Below are 20,793 nucleotides of genomic sequence, written 5' to 3' on the forward strand. Positions count from 1 at the left end.
AAGACACTCGGGTCCCATACCTGACTTTAATTGTAGCCTGCAAGCAGGTAGGTCAGTGGAAGTTACTCAAGAGGCACAGTCTCTGTGAGGCAGTCAGTGCAGAAGGGACTTGAACAGAGGCTGGGTTTGCTTGCTTCAATAAGATATTCCAAGATTCTATGTTGAAAGATGTTAAATTAATTCATGGCTCTTGCTGTCTATCATGTAGGTCCACATCACTCCTGGAAATATGTTGCTGCGGGATTCAGCAAGAAACAGAGCATCCTACCTAATTCTTCTCTCCTCTGAATGTTTCTGTTCTCTTATGCTGCCTAAATGTGAGTATTCGTGATGTCCATGCCCCATTTCCTGCACTCCATATTGCCATTTTTTGTGACTGCATCAGGTAGCAATGAAGGAGGAGGAGGAGTAGAGGCAGGATGGGAGGGCTCAGACTTGCCAGCAGAGGGGTTAGATATCCAGTCTGCCTAGCCTAGTGTCCTGGCTGAGGTAAGGGAGCCGTGAAGCTCTGAGCATAAGAAATGTCTCTGATTTATGTCTGCAGTAGCAAAGAATTGGGCAGCTAGGAACAAGTATCTCAGCCTAAATGGTTTTTAGAAGGCAGATCGTTTGATAGAGTGAGAGGAGGGAAGATGAGCTAGAAAAGCTGCCACTGCATTTTATTGTGCCATTGATCCTGCCAAGGTGTGGGAGCAGAGAACCTGATGTATCATGTTATGGCTCTGCAGAGAGCAGCTGGAGCTTTCCACACTGTTCCTGGTCCATCCAAGCATAAATGTGGACCCGGTTCCTTGGTCTGTGTAGTTACAAGCAACTATGCAAATGGACAACTGCCTGTCTCCTTCTGTACCCTTGCTACATGTTTATTGGCCTTAGTCATGAATGGATCTTAGAATTTTGTGCATGTCTGTCATCAGGTCTTCAAGCTATATCGGCCTTTGTCACTTGAAGGTCACTTTGTCACCTTTCTTATCATAAATTTGTGGTATTCACAATGCAATTCCACCAAATACAGTTCTGCTTTTTCTGTGTGCTCCATAGACATTCATACAGCCTTACTCAAATCTACCTCTACTATGGCTCCCGGCTGCTTGCTTATGGTTGGTTTGCTGGTGAACTGAGACTAGTTACTGTACATGAGGACCAAAACTAAGGAAGGCATAGTAAATGTCTACTCCATCTATTGTGTTTGTGTTTTGCAACTTAGCCAACACAATTCTCAGAACATCAAGCTTTGCAGACCAAGGATTTTCTTTTCCTCCTTGTTTGTGTAGTTTCTAACACAGTGGAATCCTAATCTTTGTTGTGTGCTGCGTTATAAACCAAGATCAATTATTGTACCTTTTTGGTAGTAAAGGGAACAAACTAGACAGGAAGGAGATTAAGCTTTATTTCAAAGGGCAATACAGAGGAAATGACTCAGATGAACATTTTGTGGTCTAGTGCACCTAAGTTTGCAGGTAGTATAAATGATCTCTTATAGGCTTCTTTGTCTTAAAGGAACACTATGCATCCAAGGAAAAAAAAAAAGAAAGAAATAGAAATAGAAATAGAAAAGCAAAAAAAAAGCATAGGCTTACCTTAAGAAATGGAGAATAAATGGCCATAAAGGAAAGGTCTCTTATCTCAGCAACAATAATCTTTGGAGAGCTGCAAAAACTTGTCCCCAGATCACTGATATTTCTAATATACATGAATTAATTCAGACAAATTCAGTGAAAATTCTGGTTACAATGTTAAGACTGAAGTGTTTAGAGAGCAGAAAATGCTACATAGGTTGCTCAAAATGTAATAGCTCCTGTATATTTCCATTGAAAATATAACAAAGTGTACAGTAACACTATTTGATAGAACAAATTCTCAGCTACAGAACACTATTTTTCAATATAGTCACCACTTTAGCTATTGCATTTTTGCCAGCAATGAACAAGACCCTGCTTTTGGCGCTTGTAAAAATCTGCGTGGCAATCTGAAACATGGCTTGTCTTTCACACTGCTGTCTCCAGTGCTGAAATGTACCACCCACAGCCTCCCTGTGCTCACATCCGCTGCTTGGTCTTCAGAAATGTTCAGCAAGTGTCAGTGACTGTCAATGGGTGCCATTTTTAATGCATGGAGAAATTCCATTCCACGCCTTTTCTTCATACACACTTCCATGTCAGACACCATTTTCTCAGGGTGTCCCTCAACTGCCATACATTGTATAGCTACAAAACGTATGAGAATATTGGCTGGAAGGTTCAACCTCTGCTTCCATACCACCAGCATCCATCTCTGATGTCATGGGCCAACATAACAGAACAGGAGGCATTGCTTTCAGAGCAGCCTTCGTATATGTGTTGTAGCTGGAGAATCTGCCTGAAACAAATGGATTTTCAGGAAATGTTTTCTGATATTGCAATGTAATTGAGTAGCAGGGAGGAGGTCGGTACCTTATTTAATCAGATTGCCTTTACCTCTACTATTATTTGTTTCATTCCCACCCTTATTTACCTTCCAGTCTAATGCAGGAATTAACTACAGTGTGAGGGAAAAGTGACATTCGTGGGGGAAAAAAAAAAACAAAAAACACAAATGCTGGTCATATTTGCATAAATGTGTGGGCACAGAGTTTTATGCACAAATGTGTTGATCAGTTTGCAATAGCTCTGCTTTTCGTCTTGTCTATTAAGAACTTACTATTTAAGCAGGGAAAAAGCATGTGACTAGTTATATCCAATATAACTCTTTTTATTGTATGTAGAAGCAATTCACCAGGTGGTTTGTGTTTTGTAAGAATGCAGTACTTCTGTAGCTCAAAGACTTTCCTGTTACCTGGAAGTCATGTCTGTGTAACTCACAAGTTATAGCGTGTTCATTTCTTATCCTTTCTGGGTTCTGAGGATGTTTAGCAACAGTGTAGTCTGAACAAGTCTAGAAAACTAGTCTTCTTAATTAATAACTATTTATATTGAAACAATGAAGATATGTCAAGGCAATATGTGTAGAAGACTGAGTTATATAGCTGGAATGTTTTCCTATTTCATTCTACTTAGAAATATAAATACTATTTTTCAATAGAAATAGTAGAAATAATAAATGTTTTCCAGCTGCTATCATGTCATTCAGAATAAATAGCCTTCTTGGTCTGCATTTGTTTCTGTTTGTAAGCTATTCACAGAGTACTTCTAAGCCTTAGATATATTTCTTTGAGGACACGCAGCATGTACATCAGCCCAAGGTTCCTTCTCCTACTTTAACTCTTTGTTCCTCACTGTTGGTAATATGGGCGTTGTCAATTCCAGCCAAATGGGACCGCTTCTGGTTTCTAGTAAGGTGAAATACTTAGGCATTCCATTTGCCCTGACTTCATCCTGCAGTGACTTCTGTTGCTCCCATCCACTAACGGTACACCCACACCATGCATTTGCTTTGTGACTATGACAGGTTGAGTGCCTTCTTGTTCAGTCTCATTTGCTCCAGCCACCTATGTGCACCGCAATACAACTAATTACAGCTACAGTTCTCTGTTATGTGTAATTTGCTTGAAAATAAAAATTGTCATAGGTCTGTGAATTCCAAATGAGTTTTGTGTGTTTGAACCATGTAGCAATTTATAACAACTGAACATCTGCCTTAATACTGGAAACAAGTCTTTTGTTAGGAAGCAAATTGAGAATCCTTTTTTATTGAGTATGTGTGCCTGCTTTTTTCTATTGTGCTCATGCATGCATGATTGGAAGAATATTTCTTTGTGCATTTAAAAGGTGATACCAGGCAACAATTTCAGGAGTAGAAATTTGTCTGCCACAGGGACATCTTGATAATCAAACATCATTGGCAGGAGCAGAGTTGGTGTCTGCTCTAAAGACTCCAACAGCTGAAGGCCATGAAATGGCTTTGTCCTTTCTGCTTGCATTGCCTGTGGCAGAACTGAGAAAGGCAGAATTAGAAACAGCTGCTGCATGAGGATGAGTGTGTGCAGGCAGCCCAGCACAGCCCAGCCATAGTGCCCACTCCACCTCTCCAACAAAACCAGCAAAACCAGCAAACCTTGGACTTTGAGCAGCTTTCCATGCCAGTTCTGCTCTTTCCAACAGTTGCAGCCTTGGCTTTTCCAGACCCAAAGTGGCAAAATTCAATTCTACCGATGCATCTGAGAAGCCTTAAGCTTTCTCTGTACAGTACAATTCCACACTTCATTATTAAAATCTCTTTTTTATCCTTCTCCAACAAAGAGCATTCATTGGTGATGACCTCACAAGATTTCCTGTGTGGCTTCATTGGCCTGGAAAGCAGCACTTTAGGGATTGCAGAACTGCAACATGTTCAGACTTTATCCAGATTAGAACTGATAAAAAAAACTTAAAGATTATGATCTTTAAGGGAAAAAAAAAAAAACAAAACCCAGAGCTGTTTTAAAGTTAAACATTCAGCTTTTGATGAATGTGAACAGCTAGGTAAAATACACTTTGGATTGTGTAATGTAACCAGTATAAAAGCAGACATTGGGCTTGATCTGAAAATAAGAATTAACCTTCATCTGATTAGATCTATATAATTATTTAGGCACATTTTACAAGTTTGGTCTGTTTACCTTCCTAAAGACACTGTTAAACTGCATGTGCATTCCTCATTTCACTTGCCTGTTAAGGCTAGAAATACAATTAATTCCTACCTTGTTAATGACTGAATAATTTTGGTCTGTTATTAATAGAGACCGAATTGATAAAATCCAAATTGTAGATCTGGACCCAGAGGTAAACTCCTTAAACCTCCCTCCTTACTCAGAGCAAACTCAGAGATTAAACAGCTTTCTAATTCTGTCTCAAAGACCAAGTATACAACGTAAATATATTCAACATTTGTGCTATAGAGAGCACATGAAACAATGCACTATAAGCTTCCAAATTTCTGCATTCTCCTCTTAAAAGTAGATAAATGGCCTTTTGATTACTGGCAACAAAAGAGGCCCGTAAAATGGCTAATGTAATAACATTTTATCCTGCAGTTTTGGAAAACATTTGCACAATTGAATGGTTAAGAGCAATATAGATGCCTCAAATGACCCTACAAAAGCGTATGCAAACAACTCTCCGTATCTAATGGGAGGCTTAAACATCTGCATAAATGTCTTGCAAGGTTAGGAGTTGATGATAGAATAAAAATCTGATTGTGCTGTGCCTCCTTTGATCCTTGTCAGACTTACGTGCAAAGAGTTTTGCTATCTCTATAGAGAAAATAATGACAAACTACTGATTTTAGGGAAGCAAGTTTCCACTCAGTGATGTGGCTGCTGCTTGCAGAGCTGTGTCACCCATCCAGGTGTGGAAAGAACAGCCCAGCACAGTGGGTTTATTGATGACTCCTCCCTCATTAAGAAGAACATTAAAGTGCCTTTGAAAAATCTGGGAGTTTTATTGTTGCTGTTTTTTACTGGGTCTCAGTTAAACCAGTAATCAGTTAAATTATATTAAGCTTTTAAGACCCGTCCATTTACAGGAAAGACCTGTAAATGGAAAACAGGAAAACACATTTAGCTTTAAAAGTTTCGCCAACTCCAATCAGTGCTGCATCTCATCTTCTTTATGGCTTTGCAGCCTACCAAGGAATAGTAATAGTTGCTCAGCTTCAGTTATGTGTATTTTGAATGTAATTACCTTGGTTTTTTAAGCCAACCAGGATTAAAAATATTTTAAATGGCAGAACATGGAACTGAGTACAATTATTTTCCATGGCAATAGTAAATATTTGCTCTCTACTGTAGCTGTTCTTGTTCTTTGAATGTACAGCTTTGTAGGAGTTATCCAAGCATATCTGGGATTTGTTAGCTGAGGAAGGAGGAGAGCGAGAGGACACAGGAAGCTATAAATAACACAGTGCAGGCCCTGAGTGGTGCGATCACATGCCTAAAAACTTTTGGCTGCACAACTTTTTCAACTGTTTTTCTGTGTTCTGTAGTTCAGCGCATCCCACCTGTACCTGCTGTAGGATGGAAGCAATTAAATTCTGGTAATGACAAGCTGAGGCAGTCCTGGGAGAAGCTAACACACAAAGTGTCATGCATCCATCTCGGGGAATTTTGGCCTTGCATGTGTACAGCCAGGTGGCTCTCCCCAGGGGAACATGGGGACAGGACCGGCAATGGGAAATCTGGGAGAGCCTGGGTGAGCAGCTGATAATGCCTTGCCAGATTTGATCTCTCTGTTTTGTTGGCAGGGCTGAGGAAGGCAGACTGGAGCTGGGAGGACCAGACACACAGGACATAGCTGGAATGCCACACAGATGTCTCAAGGCTGTGTTCTTCCCCTTGTTAAATGAGGGTTTAGAATAGGACCTGGGTACTGTACTTCATTCACAGTGAGATTTCTGGGTGTCACTCATTTCAGCATGGCAGAGAAAAAGCTATGGGATGACTTGTTTCCCAGCTACGATCAGAAATTGATAAATGAGGGGTTTTCTGTGTGTGTGGTGGATGAAGATGTGACTGGGAGCCTGTAGCACATGCTTGACAAAATTAAGCCTGGAATCTGAATGTATTGCTTAATTTGCTCTTTTTTTTTTTTTTTATTTTGCTTCAACAGTGAGGGAAAACAATTAATAAGTGAATGTTTGAGGCTCTTCACCATGCTTAAGATATTTTTCTATTTTTATATTTAAACTTTTTTAAGAGATCTACAGGCTTTTAACTGGTCACTTATTCAAGGATATTGCATAGTCTTATCAATAAGGGCAAAAAAAAGAGATTATTATAGAGATTCATTCTAGTCCTGGAAGGTTCTGTAACCATTTAACACAAAAAAGCAAATCTAATGTGTAAGAAACAATGTAATTTCCCACAGTGCTTACTCTGAGTCTGCTGGGAAGTAGGACGGACAGGGAAAAGACAAACAAATACCATGTGAACTAAAAATAGGATGTGAATAATGATTTTCAACTGGTAAAGAAAGAGGTTGATGAATTCCCACAGAATTGGGAAACGGCATGCATTGCCCATTCTGAGTAGAGATCAGGAGACATGGGGCGTTTCATCCTCACTCCCTTCTGCAATCCACTCGAGGAAACAAAGCATGAGAAAACAAACAGTCAAATAAAATGCACGGAATTCAGTGAGGCTTCGTAAGACTTGAAGAGCTTTCAGCTCTTGAACTCTCTTCTACACAGCTGCTTCTTTCTCCTTTCTGTGACTAGGAGGTGCACATCACAGAATCAGAGAATGAGAATCAAAGATTATCTCAAGATGGAAGGGACCCATAGGAATCATCAAGTCCAATTCCTATTCGAAGTGACAAGCCACACACAGTCAAGTTAACCACTGTTCTGGTGTCTTTAAAACCTCTGCGATACCTCTGTTCTGGTTCCAAAACTTCTTTGTACCTCACTCTGTGATCTTAAATTTAGTCTCTCATGCTTGTGTAGTCAGTTGGTTTTCATTTTGCACACCCTACCTATCATACAACAATTCTTTTTTGAAATCTTAAAGCCTGTATGAATATTTCTGTGGTTGCTGCCATAGTGCCTAATCTCCAGTCACACCAGGATGCTGTTGTGTAGCAACAGTACAGAAGCACAGGGAGAAAGAGTTCTTCTCCAACATATTAGCTGCTTAAGTAGCAAAGTGTTTTCCTTTCATCTGACAAATGCTGAGTTGTGGCACAGAAACATGAAGAGAATTGGTAAATACAGAAATTGAGTCTGGGTTTTCTAATCATAACACGAGTCCTTAATCACGTGGCAATCCAGCTTTCAGTTGCTCTTTGTTTAACAGAAAGCCTTTCTTTATTATTTCCTTTTTAATTTTTTAAGCAGGGATTTCCTGCAGTGGTTGCTGCAGAGACCCTAAAGGTAACGCTTCCTTGAAAGCGATGAATTGATTTACTGTCATTCCCCTGGTGAGACTGTTTGGAGAGAGGATGATTTTAAAAAGCTCCATAATGATGAACATCTGCGTAAAGACATTGTTATAAAACAAAAATTATTTTAGTCTCTTTTTTTTTTTAAGGCATACATGGGATAAAAACGTTTCAAAATCAGCACCGCTGATGTAATGACACATTAACTTAAAGTTATTCTAATATAAAAGATTAATTGATACTTCTCACGTAGGAAGAGTGCTAATGTTCTTATTAGCAACTATAGAAAAAGAACACTTAGCGTAGTTATAAACTACAGCTTTGTAGGATTTAAAAGCAGTTTGCAACTCTTAAGAACCGTAGCATATAGCTAGTCTTTTTCTGTATTACTAGAAAATGTACTCCTATTGAAAGGTAAGTAAATTTGACACATCAGGTCAGTTCTAAAAAAGTAAAGAAAAAAGATTAGCGGTAACTAAATTGAATGAATTATGTACTTACCGACAAAGAACACTGGCATTTCCTAATCCCTTCTAAGGCTTTTTCTCTGTGTGTAAGATTATGGATATTTTTTCTGAATATAATAATATGTTTTCGTGGGTCCCTAGAGGCTGACACCTGAATCTCCTCATCTTTTTGGGATAAAGAATTATTTCTTAAAATTATGGAGCATTATTAGCACGTTTAAACTGGTTCAGAAAAAGATTAGAAAGTTATACCCTGCCGGGGGAGCGTCAAAATTTCTCAGAACAAAGCTCCCTTCCAGAGAAATCCAAGAGTTTGTGTGGGCTCGGTGTCACAGAATCACACAGAATCACAGAATGTCCCGGGTTGGAAGGGACCTCAAGGATCATGTAGTTCCAACCCCCCTGCCTAGCAGGACCACCAAACATATACATTTACTAGATCAGGTTGCCCAGGGCCCCGTCCAACCTGGTCTTGAACACCTCCAAGGACGGGGCATGCACAACCTCCCTGGGCAGCCTGTTCCAGGGCCTAACCACTCCCCTAGTAACATCCCCCTAACATCCAACCTAAATCTTCCCTCTTTTAACTTAAAACCATTTCCCCGTGTCCTGCTATTGTCAGCCCTTTCGAAGAGTTTACTTCCCTCCTGGGTGTAAGTTCCCTTCAGGTATTGAAAAGGCTGCAATGAGGTCACCCCGCAACCTTCCCTTCTCTAGGCTGAACAAGCCCAACTCCCTCAGCCTGTCCTCATAGGGGAGGTGCTCCAGCCCCCTGATCATCTTCATGGCCCTCCTCTGGACCCTTTCCAAAATCTCCACGTCTTTTTTGTACTGAGGGCTCCACACCTGGACACAGTACTCCAGATGGGGCCTCACAAGAGCAGAGTAGAGAGGGACAATCACCTCTCTATTCCTGCTGACCACCCCTCTCCTGATGGAGCCCAGGATCCCATTTGCTTTTCGGGCTGCTAGAGCGCACTGCTGGCTCATGTTGAGTCTTTCGTCCATCAGGACCCCCAGGTCCTTCTCTGCTGTGCTGCTCTCAAGGACCACTCCTCCCAGCCTGTACAGGTGCCTGGGGTTCTTCTGGCCCAAGTGTAAAACCTGCACTTTGCCGTGTTGAACCTCAGTAGGTTCACCCGAGCCCAGCTTTCCAGCCTGCCCAGGTCCCTCTGAATGGCATCCCTTCCTTCCACCGTATCGACCGCACCACTCAGCTTGGTGTCGTCAGCAAACTTGCTGAGGGTGAACACCATTCCCTCATCAATGTCATTAATGAAGATGTTTAAGAGCACCGGTCACAAGACAGACCCTTGAGGGACACCACTCGTTACCAGCCTGGACATAGAGCCATTGACCACCACCCTCTGTCTGCGGCAGAGGGTGTTATGATGCTGTTCAATGATGCACTGTTATGATTTCGAATATTGATAAGAAAAGGCACAAAACCATAACATTCTACCCCTTATAGGTGTGGTGCTCAGAGATATGATTTAGAAGAGGGTTGTTAGAAATAGGGTACTATGGTTAGGCTGGGTTGGACTTTATCACAATCAAGGTCTTTTCCAACCTGGGTAATTCTATGATTCTATGATTCTTCTATGATTCTATGACTCCGCGGATGGCCATCTCTCTAGTGTCCCTCCCAAGTCCCTCCATGCTCCCTGCCACTCAGTACTTTCTGGCTCTGGGGAAGGCGTCTGCAAAACATTGTTACTACAGATACTGATAGAAATGATGAAGAGTACAGTCAGGGAGACTGACAGCATGGACATCCATGTCCAAAACCAAAGGACTTACTCTAATGCTGAAGGCATGACGACTATGGAGCACAGACGCTGCTGGGATGAGCAGAGGAGGAAAAGAGGCACCCCATGATCTGCAAACAGTTTGTTCTTTCCCTCTGAACAGAAAAGGGTAACACAGAGTCCTCTGGGGTATGTCATTCTTCTCTTCTGAGACAGGTATACCAGGAATTATCGACACCCCACAGAACTGGAGCACCTGACACTTTAACTACTCCTCATGTTTTACATGATGTTACCATGTGGAATAACAGGAACAAAAGTGAAACAACCACAAGACACACTCATGGATAAACTGTGCAGAACTGTCCATGTTCAAGTCCACTTTTCAGTCTTGAGTCTCTGTAGTACCTCTTCATGGGTACTAAGTAGAACCCACCAAGCTAGAGATAATTCACCCGCCTGACAAACTTCAGTCCTACCAGCCTGATTTGCAGGACAGCTTTTCTGATGTATTTGGGTGGCAGAATGGGGGCAAGAGGAGGCTCCAGAAGTCCAGGCACTGGGGCCCATAAATAAGGCCATGTACAAGTCTGGGGAGGCCCAGTTTCCCTCCACACTTGACACCGTCATTAGCAGGTCAGACATGGGATCCAGGACTGGGGAGCTCTCTCAACTCCCCCTTTCACTCTTTCCTGCTGAAGCTGCTAAGACAAGGTTTCCCATAAGTTGCTAAGTAACTCAAGGCTTTCTTTGGTTCCCATAAAAATGCACAGCTTAGGTAGATAGAGGTAGATCCTTGCGAGAGGGCCAACAAAATAGCTGCTCTGTAGAAATTCCCCATTCAAGCTGATGTTTATGTATGAGCCAAGAGTGTTATTTCACCACAAGCCTTCCCAAAGGAATTAAAGAATGTTACTCACAGACCCAAGCCCACAGGTGGCACACAACACTCAAAATGAAAGGTATTTCCAAATTGATAATGGAAGACATTCCCCAAAAGCAGCAGGGCAATGCTGACAGAAGAGGAATGAGGGAAAGACAGGGCATTCCAAAAGCAAGGGAAGGAGAATGCCAAACCCAGTTTCTACATAACACTTAAGTGAAAAATCGAGAGCTTAATTGCGAAAAAAAACAGGAAATATATAAACAAGTAGAGTCCTTTTAGTGCATAAATTTGAGCTGTTTTAATTAGAGAAAAGAAGGTAACATCTGAAACATGGGTGGGGACTGTGGGGGCGGACGGCCCATGGCGACGTCCCTGAGCAACAGGCTGTGACATCACCGCATGACGGATTGTGACCACTCAGCCCTCAGTGCTCATAGTGGGGTGCCGGCAGAGCCCGGCTCAGTCTGGCTCGTTCCTGGACCTGCTGAGCAGCTGTGCGAGGCTTGTTGGTCGAACGAGGATTTTTTGGTTGTGCTGTGCTGGTCGTGCCTGGGGCTGCTTGCAGCATCTCAGTGCCCGATCCCACGGCATCGCTTGTGTTTCCCTGGCCCTGCCTAGAGCAGCCAGCCGGGGCCCTACGGAGCGCACCCGCAGCAGCGGAGGTGAGTGGCGCAGGGACACGGGGGTCCATCGGGGCAGCCGTGGGGAGCCCGGCCTTGTGCCAGCGGGGAGCACGAGACGGCCCAGTCGTGGGCATGGGAGGGCTTCGTGCTGAGGGACCACTGAGGGCTTTCACCCCCTGGGACAGCGAGTGACCGTGGCTTCTCTTCCTCTTGCAGAGCTCAACACCATCTCTGCAGCTGAGGTGACGGAGAGCAACTTGTCATCGTCGGTTCTCCCATCCCGCTGCAGTGAGAAGAGCATGGCCACAGAAGAGGCGTGGATGTGCTCCATCTGCCGCGATGTGAGACGGGACGTGGCGTCCGCAAATCCCTGTAAGCACACGTTCTGCGTCGGCTGCATCCAGCGCTGGGCGATGCTGAGAGACAGCTGCCCGCTGTGCAGAACGGCCATGAAGACCATCCGGGTGTCGGTGCGGGGAGACGACGAGTACGTGGAGTGCATCGTCTCCCCGCCCGCGGTGCCCGTGCCCGTCGGCTTTGGCACCGCCACCGGCCCCAGCGGCACCGCGGCATCAGCTCCGCCCTCTGCACCACCGTCCCCCGAGCCCGAGGCCGCGGAGCCGGAGAGAGTGGGCGGCCTTGTGCCAGAGGCATGGGCAGCGCTTTTCAGGGTCAGACGCAACATCCTCGACCCGGTGCTGCCCTGGCTGGAGCAGGAGCTGCGGCGCAATGGGGAGCTGCGCTGGTGGAGAATCAAGTGGCTGAAGAGCATGATCCTGGCGTTCCTGTGCCAGGTGGGGCCGGACAGGGACATCCTGGCGCAGTGCACGGAGCACGCCCTGGGGCCCGTCGCCGCTCCGCTCATGGGCGCTCTTGTTGGAACCATCGAGAGCCGCTGCAGCCAGGAGGCCCGGAGGCTGCTGGGCCTCGAAGACCCCAGCGGCACCCAGGAGGTGGAGGACGGCCCCGCAGCCCCGTCTGGTCCCGCTGCCTCCCCGCAGGTGCCCGTTGCCCCCGGCGCCACAGCGGCCGGCAGCCGCGCGGGTCCCGACTCGGAGGAGCTCCCCGGCACGTCCAGCGGGGCCCTCGGAGGGGGTCCTGGCGAGCCGGGTCCCGAGGCGGCCGGTCCCGCCACCCAGGGCTGCAGCCACGGCTCCTCCACTCGCGGCCGAGGCACGAAGCGCTCGGCTGGGGGGTCCCGACGCCCCACCAAGAGGAGGGCCGGCAGTGCCCAGCGCGCTGCTCGGCCCTGCAAGAGGCGCCCCGAGCGGGGCTCACAATAAAAGCTACAAACCAAGAAGCACGTGCTGTTCCTCGTGTCTCTTTCCAGACGGTTTGCCCTTCACGCCCCAGCCCTGCACACGCTGTGCCGTACGAGAGCCAGTGCTCTCATCACCCGGTGTGGCTGGGCCGCCATTCCACCCTTCTGCTGGGCCCTGTGCAGGGCGTGAGGCGCAGAGCCGCTGTGAGCGGGATCCTGTGAGTGGCAGGTGAAGGCCGCACAAATAGCGGCAGGTGAAGGCACTGTATAGAACAGCCACCTGTGCACTCAGGCAGAACGCTCCAGAGTTCCCAGTTCACAAGTCTTGATCAACTGCAGCACGGCTGTCACACTGCTGAGGCTTTATCGCTATGTCTGCATCTGTGACAGGGGGACAGGGCAGGGCCATTGCACACTGGGCCTAAAAGAAGGGGAGAAGGGGAAAGGGAACAGAAAGGAATGAGAGGAGGAAAAACACTGTAGCAACAATCTGAGCAGGAACAGAAACTTAGTTTACTAATTAAATAGCAAAAATACAAGTTAGCAGGGATTGAAGCTAATACAGCAAAGCAACGAGAGTTTCTGTAGGCCGAGGTTCTTACTCTGATGCACCAGGGAGCACAGAGAACTGCTCTCGTGAATTCCCGTCAGTCGTATCTTTCCCACCAACTGGAAAATGGAAACACAACAGTGAAGACTTCTAGGAGCTGCTGTACATCTTCTCTTCTGAGACAGGTAAACGGAACTGTCGACAATCCACAGGACCGCAGCAATAACCCCCAAGTGCACCATGCGCTGTTATGACGTGGAATATTGATAAGAAAAGGCACAAAACCACAACATTCTACCCCTTATAGGTGTGGTGCTCAGAGATATGATTTAGCAGAGGGGTGTTAGAGTTAGGGTAGTATTGTTAGGCTGTGATCGGACTTTATGACCTTCAAGGTCTTTTCCAACCTGGGTAATTCTATGATTCCATGACTCCGCGGATGGCCATTTCTCTAGTGTTCCTCCCAAGTCCCTCCATGCTCCCTGCCACTCAGTACTCTGGCTCTGGGGAAGGCGTCTACAAAATATAATAAATACAGATACTGAGAGAAATGATGAAGAGTACAGTCAGGGAGACTGACAGCACGGTCATCCATGTCCAAAACCAAAGGCCTTACTCTAATGATGAAGGCAAGACGACTAAGGAGCACACACGCTGCCGGGACGAGCAGAGGAGGAAAAGAGGCACCCCATGATCTGCAAACAGTTTGTTCTTTCCCTCTGAACAGAAAAGGGTAACACAGAGTTCTCTGGGGGATGTCGTTCTTCTCTTCTGAGACAGGCATAACAGGAACTATCGACAGCCCACAGAACTGGAGCACTGACTCTTTAACTACTCCTCATGTTCTACGTGATGTGGAATACCGGAAACATTTATCATGTGGAATACCGGAAACAAAAGTCAAACAACCACAAGTCACACTTGTGGATAAACTGTGCAGAACCATCCATGTTCAAGTCCACTTCTCATTCCTGAGTCTCTCTATGTAGTACCTCTTCCTGGGTACTAAACAGAACCCACCAAGCTAGAGATAATTCACCCGCCTGACAAACTTCAGTCCTACCAGCCTGATATGCAGGACAGCTTTTCTGATGTATTTGGGTGGCAGAACGGGGGCAAGAGGAGGCTCCAGAAGTCCAGGCACTGGGGCCCATAAATAAGGCCATGTACAAGTCTGGGGAGGCCCAGTTTCCCTCCACACTTGACACCGTCATTAGCAGGTCAGACATGGGATCCAGGACTGGGGAGCTCTCTCAACTCCCCCTTTCACTCTTTCCTGCTGAAGCTGCTAAGACAAGGTTTCCCATAAGTTGCTAAGTAACTCAAGGCTTTCTTTGGTTCCCATAAAAATGCACAGCTTAGGTAGATAGAGGTAGATCCTTGCGAGAGGGCCAACAGGATAGCTGCTCTGTAGAAATTCCCCATTCAAGCTGATGTTTATGTATGGGCCAAGAGTGTTATTTCACCACAAGCCTTCCCAAAGGAATTAAAGAATGTTACTCACAGACCCAAGCCCACAGGTGGCACACAACACTCAAAATGAAAGGTATTTCCAAATTGATAATGGAAGACATTCCCCAAAAGCAGCAGGGCAATGCTGACAGAAGAGGAATGAGGGAAAGACAGGGCATTCCAAAAGCAAGGGAAGGAGAATGCCAAACCCAGTTTCTACATAACACTTAAGTGAAAAATCGAGAGCTTAATTGCGAAAAAAACAGGAAATATATAAACAAGTAGAGTCCTTTTAGTGCATAAATTTGAGCTGTTTTAATTAGAGAAAAGAAGGTAACATCTGAAACATGGGTGGGGACTGTGGGGGCGGACGGCCCATGGCGACGTCCCTGAGCAACAGGCTGTGACATCACCGCATGACGGATTGTGACCACTCAGCCCTCAGTGCTCATAGTGGGGTGCCGGCAGAGCCCGGCTCAGTCTGGCTCGTTCCTGGACCTGCTGAGCAGCTGTGCGAGGCTTGTTGGTCGAACGAGGATTTTTTGGTTGTGCTGTGCTGGTCGTGCCTGGGGCTGCTTGCAGCATCTCAGTGCCCGATCCCACGGCATCGCTTGTGTTTCCCTGGCCCTGCCTAGAGCAGCCAGCCGGGGCCCTACGGAGCGCACCCGCAGCAGCGGAGGTGAGTGGCGCAGGGACACGGGGGTCCATCGGGGCAGCCGTGGGGAGCCCGGCCTTGTGCCAGCGGGGAGCACGAGACGGCCCAGTCGTGGGCATGGGAGGGCTTCGTGCTGAGGGACCACTGAGGGCTTTCACCCCCTGGGACAGCGAGTGACCGTGGCTTCTCTTCCTCTTGCAGAGCTCAACACCATCTCTGCAGCTGAGGTGACGGAGAGCAACTTGTCATCGTCGGTTCTCCCATCCCGCTGCAGTGAGAAGAGCATGGCCACAGAAGAGGCGTGGATGTGCTCCATCTGCCGCGATGTGAGACGGGACGTGGCGTCCGCAAATCCCTGTAAGCACACGTTCTGCGTCGGCTGCATCCAGCGCTGGGCGATGCTGAGAGACAGCTGCCCGCTGTGCAGAACGGCCATGAAGACCATCCGGGTGTCGGTGCGGGGAGACGACGAGTACGTGGAGTGCATCGTCTCCCCGCCCGCGGTGCCCGTGCCCGTCGGCTTTGGCACCGCCACCGGCCCCAGCGGCACCGCGGCATCAGCTCCGCCCTCTGCACCACCGTCCCCCGAGCCCGAGGCCGCGGAGCCGGAGAGAGTGGGCGGCCTTGTGCCAGAGGCATGGGCAGCGCTTTTCAGGGTCAGACGCAACATCCTCGACCCGGTGCTGCCCTGGCTGGAGCAGGAGCTGCGGCGCAATGGGGAGCTGCGCTGGTGGAGAATCAAGTGGCTGAAGAGCATGATCCTGGCGTTCCTGTGCCAGGTGGGGCCGGACAGGGACATCCTGGCGCAGTGCACGGAGCACGCCCTGGGGCCCGTCGCCGCTCCGCTCATGGGCGCTCTTGTTGGAACCATCGAGAGCCGCTGCAGCCAGGAGGCCCGGAGGCTGCTGGGCCTCGAAGACCCCAGCGGCACCCAGGAGGTGGAGGACGGCCCCGCAGCCCCGTCTGGTCCCGCTGCCTCCCCGCAGGTGCCCGTTGCCCCCGGCGCCACAGCGGCCGGCAGCCGCGCGGGTCCCGACTCGGAGGAGCTCCCCGGCACGTCCAGCGGGGCCCTCGGAGGGGGTCCTGGCGAGCCGGGTCCCGAGGCGGCCGGTCCCGCCACCCAGGGCTGCAGCCACGGCTCCTCCACTCGCGGCCGAGGCACGAAGCGCTCGGCTGGGGGGTCCCGACGCCCCACCAAGAGGAGGGCCGGCAGTGCCCAGCGCGCTGCTCGGCCCTGCAAGAGGCGCCCCGAGCGGGGCTCACAATAAAAGCTACAAACCAAGAAGCACGTGCTGTTCCTCGTGTCTCTTTCCAGACGGTTTGCCCTTCACGCCCCAGCCCTGCACACGCTGTGCCGTACGAGAGCCAGTGCTCTCATCACCCGGTGTGGCTGGGCCGCCATTCCACCCTTCTGCTGGGCCCTGTGCAGGGCGTGAGGCGCAGAGCCGCTGTGAGCGGGATCCTGTGAGTGGCAGGTGAAGGCCGCACAAATAGCGGCAGGTGAAGGCACTGTATAGAACAGCCACCTGTGCACTCAGGCAGAACGCTCCAGAGTTCCCAGTTCACAAGTCTTGATCAACTGCAGCACGGCTGTCACACTGCTGAGGCTTTATCGCTATGTCTGCATCTGTGACAGGGGGACAGGGCAGGGCCATTGCACACTGGGCCTAAAAGAAGGGGAGAAGGGGAAAGGGAACAGAAAGGAATGAGAGGAGGAAAAACACTGTAGCAACAATCTGAGCAGGAACAGAAACTTAGTTTACTAATTAAATAGCAAAAATACAAGTTAGCAGGGATTGAAGCTAATACAGCAAAGCAACGAGAGTTTCTGTAGGCCGAGGTTCTTACTCTGATGCACCAGGGAGCACAGAGAACTGCTCTCGTGAATTCCCGTCAGTCGTATCTTTCCCACCAACTGGAAAATGGAAACACAACAGTGAAGACTTCTAGGAGCTGCTGTACATCTTCTCTTCTGAGACAGGTAAACGGAACTGTCGACAATCCACAGGACCGCAGCAATAACCCCCAAGTGCACCATGCGCTGTTATGACGTGGAATATTGATAAGAAAAGGCACAAAACCACAACATTCTACCCCTTATAGGTGTGGTGCTCAGAGATATGATTTAGCAGAGGGGTGTTAGAGTTAGGGTAGTATTGTTAGGCTGTGATCGGACTTTATGACCTTCAAGGTCTTTTCCAACCTGGGTAATTCTATGATTCCATGACTCCGCGGATGGCCATTTCTCTAGTGTTCCTCCCAAGTCCCTCCATGCTCCCTGCCACTCAGTACTCTGGCTCTGGGGAAGGCGTCTACAAAATATAATAAATACAGATACTGAGAGAAATGATGAAGAGTACAGTCAGGGAGACTGACAGCACGGTCATCCATGTCCAAAACCAAAGGCCTTACTCTAATGATGAAGGCAAGACGACTAAGGAGCACACACGCTGCCGGGACGAGCAGAGGAGGAAAAGAGGCACCCCATGATCTGCAAACAGTTTGTTCTTTCCCTCTGAACAGAAAAGGGTAACACAGAGTTCTCTGGGGGATGTCGTTCTTCTCTTCTGAGACAGGCATAACAGGAACTATCGACAGCCCACAGAACTGGAGCACTGACTCTTTAACTACTCCTCATGTTCTACGTGATGTGGAATACCGGAAACATTTATCATGTGGAATACCGGAAACAAAAGTCAAACAACCACAAGTCACACTTGTGGATAAACTGTGCAGAACCATCCATGTTCAAGTCCACTTCTCATTCCTGAGTCTCTCTATGTAGTACCTCTTCCTGGGTACTAAACAGAACCCACCAAGCTAGAGATAATTCACCCGCCTGACAAACTTCAGTCCTACCAGCCTGATATGCAGGACAGCTTTTCTGATGTATTTGGGTGGCAGAACGGGGGCAAGAGGAGGCTCCAGAAGTCCAGGCACTGGGGCCCATAAATAAGGCCATGTACAAGTCTGGGGAGGCCCAGTTTCCCTCCACACTTGACACCGTCATTAGCAGGTCAGACATGGGATCCAGGACTGGGGAGCTCTCTCAACTCCCCCTTTCACTCTTTCCTGCTGAAGCTGCTAAGACAAGGTTTCCCATAAGTTGCTAAGTAACTCAAGGCTTTCTTTGGTTCCCATAAAAATGCACAGCTTAGGTAGATAGAGGTAGATCCTTGCGAGAGGGCCAACAGGATAGCTGCTCTGTAGAAATTCCCCATTCAAGCTGATGTTTATGTATGGGCCAAGAGTGTTATTTCACCACAAGCCTTCCCAAAGGAATTAAAGAATGTTACTCACAGACCCAAGCCCACAGGTGGCACACAACACTCAAAATGAAAGGTATTTCCAAATTGATAATGGAAGACATTCCCCAAAAGCAGCAGGGCAATGCTGACAGAAGAGGAATGAGGGAAAGACAGGGCATTCCAAAAGCAAGGGAAGGAGAATGCCAAACCCAGTTTCTACATAACACTTAAGTGAAAAATCGAGAGCTTAATTGCGAAAAAAAACAGGAAATATATAAACAAGTAGAGTCCTTTTAGTGCATAAATTTGAGCTGTTTTAATTAGAGAAAAGAAGGTAACATCTGAAACATGGGTGGGGACTGTGGGGGCGGACGGCCCATGGCGACGTCCCTGAGCAACAGGCTGTGACATCACCGCATGACGGATTGTGACCACTCAGCCCTCAGTGCTCATAGTGGGGTGCCGGCAGAGCCCGGCTCAGTCTGGCTCGTTCCTGGACCTGCTGAGCAGCTGTGCGAGGCTTGTTGGTCGAACGAGGATTTTTTGGTTGTGCTGTGCTGGTCGTGCCTGGGGCTGCTTGCAGCATCTCAGTGCCCGATCCCACGGCATCGCTTGTGTTTCCCTGGCCCTGCCTAGAGCAGCCAGCCGGGGCCCTACGGAGCGCACCCGCAGCAGCGGAGGTGAGTGGCGCAGGGACACGGGGGTCCATCGGGGCAGCCGTGGGGAGCCCGGCCTTGTGCCAGCGGGGAGCACGAGACGGCCCAGTCGTGGGCATGGGAGGGCTTCGTGCTGAGGGACCACTGAGGGCTTTCACCCCCTGGGACAGCGAGTGACCGTGGCTTCTCTTCCTCTTGCAGAGCTCAACACCATCTCTGCAGCTGAGGTGACGGAGAGCAACTTGTCATCGTCGGTTCTCCCATCCCGCTGCAGTGAGAAGAGCATGGCCACAGAAGAGGCGTGGATGTGCTCCATCTGCCGCGATGTGAGACGGGACGTGGCGTCCGCAAATCCCTGTAAGCACACGTTCTGCGTCGGCTGCATCCAGCGCTGGGCGATGCTGAGAGACAGCTGCCCGCTGTGCAGAACGGCCATGAAGACCATCCGGGTGTCGGTGCGGGGAGACGACGAGTACGTGGAGTGCATCGTCTCCCCGCCCGCGGTGCCCGTGCCCGTCGGCTTTGGCACCGCCACCGGCCCCAGCGGCACCGCGGCATCAGCTCCGCCCTCTGCACCACCGTCCCCCGAGCCCGAGGCCGCGGAGCCGGAGAGAGTGGGCGGCCTTGTGCCAGAGGCATGGGCAGCGCTTTTCAGGGTCAGACGCAACATCCTCGACCCGGTGCTGCCCTGGCTGGAGCAGGAGCTGCGGCGCAATGGGGAGCTGCGCTGGTGGAGAATCAAGTGGCTGAAGAGCATGATCCTGGCGTTCCTGTGCCAGGTGGGGCCGGACAGGGACATCCTGGCGCAGTGCACGGAGCACGCCCTGGGGCCCGTCGCCGCTCCGCTCATGGGCGCTCTTGTTGGAACCATCGAGAGCCGCTGCAGCCAGGAGGCCCGGAGGCTGCTGGGCCTCGAAGACCCCAGCGGCACCCAGGAGGTGGAGGACGGCCCCGCAGCCCCGTCTGGTCCCGCTGCCTCCCCGCAGGTGCCCGTTGCCCCCGGCGCCACAGCGGCCGGCAGCCGCGCGGGTCCCGACTCGGAGGAGCTCCCCGGCACGTCCAGCGGGGCCCTCGGAGGGGGTCCTGGCGAGCCGGGTCCCGAGGCGGCCGGTCCCGCCACCCAGGGCTGCAGCCACGGCTCCTCCACTCGCGGCCGAGGCACGAAGCGCTCGGCTGGGGGGTCCCGACGCCCCACCAAGAGGAGGGCCGGCAGTGCCCAGCGCGCTGCTCGGCCCTGCAAGAGGCGCCCCGAGCGGGGCTCACAATAAAAGCTACAAACCAAGAAGCACGTGCTGTTCCTCGTGTCTCTTTCCAGACGGTTTGCCCTTCACGCCCCAGCCCTGCACACGCTGTGCCGTACGAGAGCCAGTGCTCTCATCACCCGGTGTGGCTGGGCCGCCATTCCACCCTTCTGC

General features: G+C 49.2%; 3 protein-coding genes across 3 annotated transcripts; all 3 read left to right on the top strand.

Moving 5' to 3' along the window:
- Positions 1 to 9,823: 9,823 nt before the first annotated feature.
- Positions 9,824 to 12,859, top strand: LOC146761705 (uncharacterized). The gene is made up of 2 exons (XM_085537079.1): positions 9,824 to 11,595; positions 11,773 to 12,859. The coding sequence occupies exon 2, from the start codon at positions 11,856 to 11,858 to the stop codon at positions 12,837 to 12,839; it is 984 nt and encodes a 327-aa protein (XP_085393205.1). The 5' UTR covers positions 9,824 to 11,595; positions 11,773 to 11,855; the 3' UTR covers positions 12,840 to 12,859.
- Positions 12,860 to 13,196: 337 nt separating this feature from the next.
- LOC146761706 (uncharacterized) lies at positions 13,197 to 16,762 on the top strand. The gene is made up of 2 exons (XM_085537080.1): positions 13,197 to 15,498; positions 15,676 to 16,762. The coding sequence occupies exon 2, from the start codon at positions 15,759 to 15,761 to the stop codon at positions 16,740 to 16,742; it is 984 nt and encodes a 327-aa protein (XP_085393206.1). The 5' UTR covers positions 13,197 to 15,498; positions 15,676 to 15,758; the 3' UTR covers positions 16,743 to 16,762.
- A 337-nt stretch (positions 16,763 to 17,099) lies between these two features.
- Positions 17,100 to 20,666, top strand: LOC146761707 (uncharacterized). Its single transcript, XM_085537081.1, has 2 exons — positions 17,100 to 19,402; positions 19,580 to 20,666. The coding sequence occupies exon 2, from the start codon at positions 19,663 to 19,665 to the stop codon at positions 20,644 to 20,646; it is 984 nt and encodes a 327-aa protein (XP_085393207.1). The 5' UTR covers positions 17,100 to 19,402; positions 19,580 to 19,662; the 3' UTR covers positions 20,647 to 20,666.
- The last annotated feature ends 127 nt before the right edge of the window (positions 20,667 to 20,793 follow it).

Source organism: Coturnix japonica, chromosome 2, assembly GCF_054131305.1.
Source record: "Coturnix japonica strain WE chromosome 2, WE-NBRP24, whole genome shotgun sequence".
Taxonomy (NCBI): Eukaryota; Metazoa; Chordata; class Aves; order Galliformes; family Phasianidae; genus Coturnix; species Coturnix japonica.

Excerpts from the sequence above, each read along its gene's own strand:
- LOC146761705 (XM_085537079.1), top strand. The coding sequence starts at position 11,856 with ATGGCCACAGAAGAGGCGTGGATGTGCTCCATCTGCCGCGATGTGAGA.
- LOC146761707 (XM_085537081.1), top strand. The coding sequence starts at position 19,663 with ATGGCCACAGAAGAGGCGTGGATGTGCTCCATCTGCCGCGATGTGAGA.
- LOC146761706 (XM_085537080.1), top strand. The coding sequence starts at position 15,759 with ATGGCCACAGAAGAGGCGTGGATGTGCTCCATCTGCCGCGATGTGAGA.